The 11693-nt window shown below is 36.2% G+C and overlaps 1 protein-coding gene across 1 annotated transcript in view; it reads right to left on the minus strand.

Annotated features, from left to right (window-relative positions):
* LOC138691014 (E3 ubiquitin-protein ligase rfwd3.L-like) overlaps nucleotides 1-11422 on the minus strand; it is an 11620-nt gene extending 198 nt beyond the window's left edge. Inside the window, exons 1-4 of the mRNA XM_069812653.1 lie at nucleotides 11237-11422; nucleotides 10515-10603; nucleotides 4732-4840; nucleotides 1-2050 (exon numbers count right to left, since the gene is read on the minus strand). The exon at nucleotides 1-2050 is cut by the window's left edge and continues 198 nt beyond it. Coding sequence (XP_069668754.1) covers nucleotides 570-2050; nucleotides 4732-4840; nucleotides 10515-10603; nucleotides 11237-11285 — 1728 coding nt within the window. The 5' untranslated portion in view covers nucleotides 11286-11422 and the 3' untranslated portion in view covers nucleotides 1-569. The remainder of the gene's footprint in view (nucleotides 2051-4731; nucleotides 4841-10514; nucleotides 10604-11236) is intronic.
* Nucleotides 11423-11693: the final 271 nt, after the last annotated feature.

Genomic DNA, 11693 nt, shown 5'->3' on the forward strand with positions numbered 1-11693 from the left:
TTGCATGTAACTTGTACATGTATAAAGTTGTCAAATTAATTATACAACATACAATATAGCCTAATTATTCCTTAACAATTTATTTTGTGTTATATTATAAAAAAATCTAACAAAACAATGCATTTTGTACTAACACTTGCTCAACTTTTTTTAACTCAAACGGATTTGAAAATGCCATCCTGATATTTCAGCATGAATAAGTCAGTAACACAAACTATCTTAGAAAAACATTTGATTTTTTCTGTCACAGATCTCCTCAGACACACAAGTCCGTAGTTAGTGCCTGATGTTATATGTATGGTTATTATTGTGCCTGACCTGTTAATTTTATGAATACCTGAACAGATACTTGACACATCATTATATACAATTCACAAACAATTTTAAGTAGTTCTAAAATTAAACAAGATGCAGGAAAATGTATTTGATAGAATTAAACCAGATCAAAATCTGGTAAAACGCAGTTACTTTTGTATTAAATACAGCACCATTCAATTTCAGTCACAGTGCAGTACCTAAGATTGAACGAATTTCCATACAAACTAACCATAAAAAATCACTAAAAAAAGTCACTTAAAACTATAGATACTCAATATTCTTTCTGATAAAGCCGCAAGATAACTGCTTCCATTCACTTGTACTGAACACAAGTCTGTCACCGGCTGGGATACAGGCACATTAAAAACTTGCTGACCTGAAGACAGGCTCCATAATGCCACTGATTTCAAGCTCTCTTGATGAGCGGCAACTAATGTATCTCCTGCAACAGTCATCTGACAAGGACGTGATAACAGTTTCTGACTTGTACTTCCTTGGAATGTATGAACAGGATTACAAATAAGATGTGCATCTTGGCCTGCAGTAGTTTGTGGCAAGTGACATACGATATGTCGTACATGTGGAAACCGGCCACTGGGACGTGTGGATATCAACACGTGGCCAGACTCTTGATCGTAACACAAAGATATGAACGGTCCATCGAAAGGAAGCTGTGATCCAGCATAACATGCTTCAGTCCGTTCATAAGCCCAACATGAGTTAAGCCTACAAGCTAGAATTCCTCCTCTTGCTAAAGTTCGTCCTGGACAAGACTGTACTGCAGCTAAAGATGTAACTGGAGATGAATCAGCTGTTGAGGTTAATCTACCGACAGGTTCATTTGGGAATCTGACATCATACTGCAAGATTAGGCCGTTACTTGTACCAGCAAAAAACAAATTTGTATTATCAGCATCCCAACAGCAACTCCAAAGTGGATTATCTGCAGTGTATGTCTGAACAACTGTATTATTAGCCACATTGAATAACTTGGCACATCTATCCAGTGACACACTGAGTAATATGTCATTGCGCTGCGGATGGAAGGCCATGTCTCTGATTGGTTTAGGATGCAAGAAAACGAATTGGATTGGACGGAATTCCAATGTGTCGATTTTCTTTATACCATAACCAGAAAATAAGTTGTTAGCTGAACGCTGAGAAACAACTAAAAGATTTAACCACGTGTTATATGCTAATACACGACATTCGCCTTCTTTACATATTTCGACATTCCGGTGTACAGACAACTGTCTCTGTGATGCAGTTCTTCCAGTCTGCACATCTTCTCCAGTACTGGCGGCCTGTATTCTTTGGAGCCGAGCTACCTTGTTTCGCAATTCGGTTATCTGCTGTTGATGCAACTGTTGATTCAGATTCGATCTCGCCAATTCTAATTCCAGACGATTTTTTTCCCTTTGAACACTTTCCAATTCTTCTCGTAGTCTGTCCCTTTCTGTAGTGTCCAGAACCTGCAACTTGCGGGCATAATGCACACGGATATCCTTTGTGTTTGCTTTTTTATTGCACTGTGGGCATCGCCTCTGCCCTGCTGCACAGCCTATCTGTAACCACCGCATGATGCAGCTATGACCAAAAAAATGGCCACAGCGAAGTGAAGCCAGGCGATGATTCCCAGAGTTACTCCATATATCCATGCAAATTGGACATGATCTTCCATCATCACCATCATCTTCATCGTCAGAATTTCTTCCACGTTTTGATCCATCACCTATTAAATAAAAGTACGAGATTAAGGTTCATATGTCAATTTAATTACAATGCAGTTTTTATGCTGTTATAAAATATGAAAGGTATTATTTTTATACATCTTGATTACACAACTTTTAACACTAACTTCGGAATGTGTATTATATGTCTTTCTCGTGTTAAATTCTATCGTACTTGGTTAACATGTATCGGCCTTCTTCAGAACTGATTGTTGCTGGTCTTGGCGCCTTTTGTTTTGTTTCCTGTGGGGGGCGTGTTTGTGTAGTGTAATGTGGAGTCAAAGATTGTGTGTGTTCTAAATTTGAGTTGTGTGTTGAGAATTTCATTTGGATGTCTTTTTGTGTGTCTGTATATTTCGTATTGTTCTAGTGTGTTTAGTTTCTGGCTTTTTGGTTGGATGTGTAAAATTTCCATGTCTGTGTTGATGTCTTTGTAGGTGTGGTTAGCATTTGTGATGTGTTCTGCATATGTGGATGTGTTTTGTAATTTTGTTATGGCTGTGATGTGTTTTTTGTAACGTGTTTGAAATGATCTGCCTGTCTGTCCTATGTAGAAGTTGTTGCGGGTGTTACATTTGAGTTTGTATACGCCTGTGTGGTTGTATTTGTTTGTTTGTGTGTTGAGATGTTTTTGTAGAGTATTATTTGTTCTGTATGCGATGTTGTAATTTAATTTCTTGAATGAGATTGCAATCTTGTGTGTGTTTTTGTTTCCGTATGTTAGTGTGATGTATTTTTTGTGTTCTTGTGTTTGTGTTGTATTCTTATGTGTTTTGTGATTATGTCTTGTCTTTCGCATTATGTTGGAGTTGTATCTGTTTTCTTGTGCTATGTATTTGATTGTGTTTAGCTGTTCTTTGTAATCATGTTGGTTCATTGGTATGTTGAGTAGTCTATGTACCATTGTTTGGAATATACAGAAAAACAAAAACACATCCAAATGAAATTCCCAACACACAACTCAATTTCAGAACACACACACTCTTTGACTCCACATTACACTACACAAACACACCCCCACAGGAAACAAAACAAAAGGTGCCAAGACCAGCAAAAATCAGTTCTGAAGAAGGCCGATACAAGGTCGAAACATGTTAACCAGATACGACAGAACAGCAACAGAAATACTTCCACTGCGTTGTGTTGATGTTACATATTCTGCCTGTCTGTCCTATGTAGAAGTTTTTGCAGGTGTCACATTTGAGTTTGTATACGCCTGTGTGGTTGTATTTGTTTGTTTGTGTTGTTTGTGTGTTGAGATGTTTTTGTAGAGTATTATTTGTTCTGTATGCGATGTTGTAATTTAATTTCTTGAATGAGGTTGCAATCTTGTGTGTGTTTTTGTTTTCGTATGTTAGTGTGATGTATTTTTTGTGTTCTTGTGTTTGTGTTGTATTCTTATGTTTTTTGTGATTATGTTTTGTCTTTCGTATTATGTTGGGTTATTCTGCAAGAGGTCAAATGACTTTATTGTCAAACGCCTGGCATTAGAAAACAACAAACAACAACATATTCTGGCTGGAACCTTGTGGTCCCAATAGGACGAAATAGGACAAAATACCTGAATATGCCATGACTGGTGTTTGAGAAAAACAATTACATTTTCCCATGGATATTCATAATATTCTTGTCAAAATGCGATGTGATCTATTCTATGTTCATGATCCAACATGGTATTTATATGTGCAGAGAAGATGAAAAAATTTTTCTGGAATATTATATAATACTCAAGAGAAATAAACAACATGTTTTAAACATTTCGGTGCAAAATAGACTCAATGTTTTATTTCTGTTGGTTACAAATACTGTTATTGCTCTAAAAGGTTGTCTTTGGTTCGATTAGCTAGTTATATACCTGCAACTCAGAATTAAAATACCTCCCTTCTCAGGACGACATATGGAGTGGGGTATGTAGACATATTGCCAACATAATATCTCACGAAGTTCAGTTCTACGTTATTTCATAAGATAAAAGTTTTGCCAACCAGTGCACCACGAAATTTCAGAAAAATAAGTTTCTCACAGTTCAGCTTTAGAGCAGTTCCGTACATCAACGTGAAAACAGAATTCTACAGAAGTGACGAATTTATCAGGTTTGTTATCAAGGTACCTGGTTTTATGACAGCCATATTTAAACATATTTACATATCTAGGAGATGAAAGCTGATTATGTGTTAAAGACTACAATTTTATCGCAACTTTCAGCGTAATTTTCTAATTAATGGTTTGGCAATAGTGCACTGCTGGCTCACGTACAAAAGCAAACATGTACACTGTCTGAATAGCAGCATTCCATGCCTTAGTTACTCCAGCAGGGTTGCCAGACTTCCTAATGGCAGGAAATAATGATATATGTTAATTTTTAATTTAATTTGCAAGAAAACAGTCCATTTTACTTAAAAATTACAAAGAGATAAATCATTCCTTATCAGGATTTCTATGTTAAGAATAAAAATCATAATCATACTTTCTGAATAAAACAGTGTTGACATTGAAGAGAAAATTATTTTTTCTGAGACTAATATGGCATAAGAAAATTTTTTGTCGTATTCTATCCAAGGAATAAGCTCTTAAAATCTACACTATTATAATATTTTCACTCTTATAAGCAAAATGGTGCATGTAAGAACACTGGGTATAAAGTTATTTTTTGTTGAAACAACATTTCATCTCAACAACTTACTTTTTACCGTCTTCTGAGATTCTAATGGTGATGATTTGAACAATTTTGAATTCTCATCTACAACTGCAACATTATGTGAAGATGACACATGAGAAACTGAAGACGCCACCTGAAATGAAGTATTATACGAGATTAATATGGTAGTAAGTGTATTACCAATTAGCTACTTAACAGAAATATATGCATTTTTGTTCTAAAATAAATAATATATAAATAATAAAGTACAAGTGGGTCCAGTCACTGAAGAATGATGATGGCATACAAAATGTAAAGCAAAGAACACGTGAAGACATATGTATGCACGCACACAATGAAAAAAAAAAGTGTGTAACCTCTATGTGTGGCAAAGTGAAGCTTCTTGAGTGTAAAAGTGTTTTTTTTTTTTTAAGTTCTTGCAATGAAAAACGATAAATTAGGGTTACATTTAACACATGACAATCTTCATAATTTAAAAATGAAACAATTGGTCTAACGAAATAAGATATGCCCAGGTGCCAAATATTAAGAATTTCCCGCCACTGTTATGGCATCATGGCCTAAGAGGAAATTATTATGGAAAAGTAAAATTATCATGGCAAAAAATAGTATATATTCCGAAAAGAGAAAGAAAAAAAATATACACCTTTTTCCATACAATCATGAACACACCCCATCACAACAGGAAACCAGAAGATTGCATGGGACACAGTCTAGTATATACAGTCACGAAGCTCAATACGTAGTATGCATCCATAGATAGTTGCTAACCACTAGGATCGCTACTATCGCCTCATTACAGACAATGCGAAATAGTACCTGCACAGTCTGTTGTTCCTAGCACCCTCACAAACCCAAGCTTCGTGAGTGTATATACTAGACTGTAGCATGGGACCTCACTAGGCTTCAGACAATGACGGACACCACATTGAAACTAGTCAGTCAGGTAAGTTTTATAATATTAACACAGTAAAAAAGTTATAATGTTAATCATTGATTAATCAAGTGTTAAAAGAGTGTATCCTCAATGTAGGAAAAAAATGTGTAAAGAAATTTCTAATTGAGACTAAATTTCTAAAGCATTCAGAAGTTGTAGATATTTTTACACAGAATATTGTTTCCTGTTCAACGCTTGAATATTCACTCCAAAATTTGGTTAATGAAGGTGAACATCACAGACTTGAAGAAGAATTTGCAACTTATCAATGCGACACTTTTCCTGATTACATTATAAATAATGGTTCTAGAATAGATGCAAATAGGGCCAACATTACAGATTTTAGAAATGCGAAATGGGTTTTCTATAGCACAACACACTCATGGTTTTTATGACGAAAAAAGTAGAAGAATGGTCTAATTTTTAGAGGGAAGGTAGTTTTGAATGTGAAGAATTCATATTGGGCGTCAGTTGACTTGAAAACATATTAGAAAATAACTAAAAACTGAAAAGAAAAGATAGATGTACGTAACCTAAAAGTGACTGTTTAACACGTGAAATAGAGATAGAACATTTCAAAATGAACAGGAAACGCATGTTTCACTTCATTCAATACAGTGCCTTTCGCTTTCGAGTTGCCTGTTGCAGTCAGCCGCAGTGCCGGGAGCTCGGTTACCAACGGTTGCACTGCAGTCGACTGCAACAAGTGACTCGACAGTGAAAGGCATGTAGGCCTATATGCAAGATATACCAAAAGTCTAAATAACCTCACCTATACTTGTTTTTTTGAAAGATGGGACATGACAGGAGCGTTGCGATCGGAAAAACAACTGAATGTCACATAGCATGGTAGGCCTGTTGCTATGGTAACAACGGTTGAGTTGCCAAACTTACAGTTTCCATATGGCGAGTGCTTAATAGCTCTCTTCGCTACATTTATTGTGCACACAATGTTAGCATTGGCACGTTTCGTCTTTGATTCTCTGTCGATTTTTGTATTGTTTTCATACCTTCGCATCAATTGTCAATGAATGTTTTAACGTCAGCCATCTTAACGACAATTGCTAGCTACCATCAGATGGCAGCGTGGTAGTTCATATTGGCAACATGGCACTGTAGTTCCAAGCTTGGCCGCTTAACTGTCATGTCCCATCTTTCAAAAAAACAAGTATAGCCTGTCACAGATTAGTATTATGCAAGGCATACTAAAAGCCAGAACTAACCTAACCTGTCACAGATTTGTACATGCAAAGCATACAGAAAGTCTAAAAACTAACTTAACCTAACTAACTTGTCACAGATTCCTGCAATGTAGAACTTGGAAAAATGCAACTTGGAAGTTTCAATGTCACGTGCTATAGAAAAGCCAGTGAAGTTGTTTGCATGTACCTCACAGTGACTCTCCTAAGGAAAGAGTTTTCTATCATGTGAACCAGACCTAGAAAGCTCTCCCAATGAACACCAAAAACAATCCAGTACACATGGTACCATTCTTAATTTTTAGTACCCAAATGACCAACATCCAATGTCTAGTTATGAAGAATGATGAAGTGAATAAGAGCACTTCAACAATACCTTCACAACTACTTCAAACTGATTGTTATGTAACTTACATTTACATGTTTAGTTATCTTTAAAAGTGTAACTCATGTCTGCTAGTGATGATAAATTATTGCAATATAAAATATACAGTATATAGTACCAAAATATCCCTATATGTTTAGAATAAGCAACGACTTCTATTTCAAATTTTGGGAAAAACGTAATACAGCGAACGCAAAGCACCGCCCACGTCCCCTTTCCACTTTTCCTCTACAAGCTCACCACACACCCTAGCGGGAAAGAGTGGAAATAGGGGTTTAGGGTGGGGTGACAGTGTAGAAAAGTGGAACAAAAAGAGTAACGACATCTACGAAGCAAAAGAGGAACTTCGTCCTGTCACTCTCTCTCTCTCCTTCCCTGTTCCTTGCTTAATGTCTCTCTCTCTCTTTCTCTCTTTTTTTTTTCTTACGACTTCGCAGGAGGGGAGATTTGATCCGAGAAAGTTCGTAACTAAACCTAAACGCACGCTTTTTGTTCACGCTTTAGACCGCTTGGCTACCGAGGCAAGTTGGGGGTAGAACGGAAAATGAATCTATTTATGTTTAAGGGAACTGCCATAACGTATTGTAGAAGGGGACAATGACTGAATAGCGTGGATAGAAACTGGTGGGCTTGTGAATGTCGCTTGGTAGAGGTTGACTACGGGGGTGGCTTCATTATGTCCGTGTCCAACTTCGTGTACAGACGTAACCACGTGTAGTGATGATCCGTACCGAAGACGTGTACTCATTACGAGTGTCCAACCTGTGGGAAAAAAAAGACTATTGTGTTACTTCGAGGACGTGCAAAGTTAACAGGTCAGGGCATCCCCAGGTGAGCGTTGTTTAATGAAAACCACATTACATTGTGTTGTGTTGTGTTGTGTCAGTACATGTTGTGGACAGTTGTCTAATGCGTATTGCATTGTGGTTGTGGACAGTTGTCTAATGCATATTGCATTGTGGTTGTGGACCGTTGTCTAATGCGTATTACATTGTAGTAGGCAGTGATCCATCGAAGAGGGACAGATAGTAGAGAGAGACAGTAGAGAGAGAGAGAGAGAGAGCATGCGAGCGAGGTGCCGAGGGGCATGGGTGGGGATAACTTCCCCTACTGGCGTTCGCCGTAATACGTTTTTGCCCAAATTTTTTTCAAGACAATTATTAACATATTTTCTATAGTCTATGTGTTTCAAGTTTATCATATATGGGGTCAGCTTCATAAGCGACAGTATAGTGGGGCATAAAGTGGTGTACAAAAATATCACGTCATGCTGATGTTTTATAAATTTATACAAATTAATAGCAATTTATTATTATTTTTTGTTGTCCCTAAACACGTAATTTCTAATTACATTTTATTTTGATAAGAGGTCAAGGATAGGGGCTATTCCGTTTTACAAAACCTTTTATTTTGGTCCACAGGTCTTGGGTATATTACACTCAGTACACCGAATCATTTAGGCCTAAATATACTAGCTAGGCTTATGTAGAATGAGTTCTGTGGGATGATGAAATGTTGTTGTTTTCTAATGCCAGGCGTTTGACAATAAAGTCATTTGACCTCTTGCACTCCAATATTTTTCAAAGATATTATCATGGCCAGCCACTGAAGCACAGATTTTGAGGTGTTCCGAATCCATTTCTTGGTTTGAGTTGCACAATGGGCAGTTAGGGGACTGATATATTCCAATTCTATGCAGGCCAAACAATCATGGTCTGTTGCCAATCTAAATGCAGCTACAGACGATTTTCGTGATAAATCGGGAATTAACTGTGGATTATGATGCAGAGAGTTCCATTTTTTCCCTTGTGATTGTGTTATCAAATTTTGTTTGCTGAAGTCTAAGTATGTAGATTTAATAAATCTTTTCACAGAGTAATACGTAGATTTAGTAACAGGTCTGTAAGTAGCAGTGCTGCCCTTCTTTGCTAATACATCCGCATTCTCGTTTCCCAGGATTCCACAGTGAGATGGTATCCATTGGAATACAATTCTTTTATTGAGTGATATTAATTGAGGGAGCATTTTAGTTATTTCTGCTGTTTGAGATGAAGGTGTGTGTTTAGAGACTATTGATGGAATAGCTGCTTTGGAGTCTGATAATATAACTGCATTCTTAAATTTATTGATGTGGCGTAGAAGATTCCTGAGACTTTCACTTATTGCAACGATTTCTCCATCAAAACTTGTTGTTCCATATCCAAGAGATCTATAAAGTGAGAAGAGACAGCACATAACACCTGCACCGGCACCTTGTTCCCTGGAGATCAAGGATCCGTCGGTGTATAAATGAAGCCAGTTTTGTGGAGGGTACCTAATATTAATTGTCTCTAAAGACAATTGTTTCATTATTTCAGTGTTTACTTCTGATTTCAGTATTTCTTTTGTTAAATTTAGATTATACTCTATTTTTAATAGATTTAAAGGGTTTGGTTTAATTTGTAAGTTTTCTTTTAAATTCGGGATATTGATTTTCTGTTTTAATTCTTGAACCATGGATATGAAACTTTTTTTGAGTTTTCAATCTACAGAGAGGACTGTATGAATGCCAATTGTTTCCTGGTAATCTGATAAGTTTTTCATATTGAATCAGTGCTTTTTCTTCTATTGTCATTTTGATGCTGTTAATATTAGTGAGGAATCGCATAGAATCTATTGGAGTTGTTTTGATTCCACCAGCAATGAGTCTGAGAGCTAGGTTTTGAACATATTCTATTTCGTTTATGAAAAGTGAAGTAATTAAAATTTCTCCGCAGTATGTCAGCACTGGCTGTATAAACATTTTGTATGTAGTGTTCAAAGTATTCCTAGAGCATCCCCACGGATGATGAAATGTATAAAAATATCTAGGCCTATAGTCATATGCAATAAGTAGGCACTCAATGAGAACTGTCAAATTCCATACTTGGTAGATTTTAAGTATTACTGACTTGTAGTTCTACAGTCCATTTATCTAATCTACGGAAAATAGTGTACTGTTTGTACCACATTCTACAATTAAATGTACGGTTAAGTATGAGCATGAAAATTCTAGTTTTATTCTATTTTACAATACGAGATGGTGTTATTTCGTGACACTAAAGAACTGGCATAAGTGACTGTCCACTAAAAGGAAAGACCAGCATATATGATACACACAGATTACTTTCTGACATCATCATAAACTAGACACAAAAAAACGAAGCATTTTGTTTCACTCCACTTATTTTACAACACCAAACTTGTTAATTCAAGCTAAATTTACAGTTTTTCTCTACGGTACCTATTTAATTACTTGAAAACAAACCTGGGCATTGGCACTTTGAGCCACAGCTTCTACTTCTACTGACTGCACTGGCTCTTCTTCCCCATCTATAACATTTTCTTCGTCTGCTTCTGTAACACAAACATGTTTTATTCTTAATCATATTATTATCATGAGAACAAATACTGAAAGAAAAATATATTATCAGAGTAGTCTACTACTATCCTGTCCAATTAGAACCTTACTCTATTTAACAGTTAAAATCAAACAAAAAATACAATCCTTTCTCTCTCTCTGTGTACAGAGCTTTTCTTTATCTGGTAGAATAGACTGATGCCTACTATACGAGCAAACTGCCGTTATCTAGTTTAACCTTATAAGCCCATCCCCATCATCAACTAAATTAGCCTACTGCTTAGTTCGGATCAGTTTCGTATTTTATGTAATAGAACTATTGCTAATTTTACAGAAATTTTGAAATTAAAAGTTGTCCAAGTGGAGAACTCAGGGTATGAAATGTTTGCAGTGATCTGACAAGTAAATGACTCTAAAGCATTAATTTCTTAACCAAAACTAGAGATTGACACCTGCACCTCACCTGTTACAAGCTACACTTCTGAAAATTTACTAAATTAATCATGGGTATTTTAAAGGAAAGAAAAAGAAAGAATTAGTGTCAGTTAAGACATTTACATAATTATTGAGGTTATGTCATATTTATAACATTTATGCAGTGCTTAGGACCATTAATGACAATGTATTACCTGCTTCTGTACCAGCGTCGGATTCATAATTAGCGTCGCCCGTTTCCATTCCAAAATCAATATTTTCCAATGTCTATACAAAATCACCCACTGCAAGTAAACCTAATTTTTCAAAACAACCGCATACTGTTAACCCCCCACTCATTCAGCTCCTGTAGCTGCCAGAAGCGCCAGAATGGATGCTAGCACGCCTAGCACGGAACTAGTGTAGCCAACAGACACAAGATGTGCGAAGAACTGTTGGCTAGCCTGGATATGCGCGGCCAAATTTGTTTCCAGTTTCCAGCATATGAAGTTATCAACATCACATCTTTTATTTTACATTTTATTATAATATTATTCAATATGTGGGTAACGAGAAATTTGACCCGAACAAATGTAACATTGTAAAATTATTTTTAAGAACGAAAAGTTATTTGTTTTGATCACATTTCTGCACATTTAAAGGACAAACTAA

This window comes from Periplaneta americana, chromosome 16 (assembly GCF_040183065.1).
Source record: "Periplaneta americana isolate PAMFEO1 chromosome 16, P.americana_PAMFEO1_priV1, whole genome shotgun sequence".
In the NCBI taxonomy this organism is placed as follows: domain Eukaryota; kingdom Metazoa; phylum Arthropoda; class Insecta; order Blattodea; family Blattidae; genus Periplaneta; species Periplaneta americana.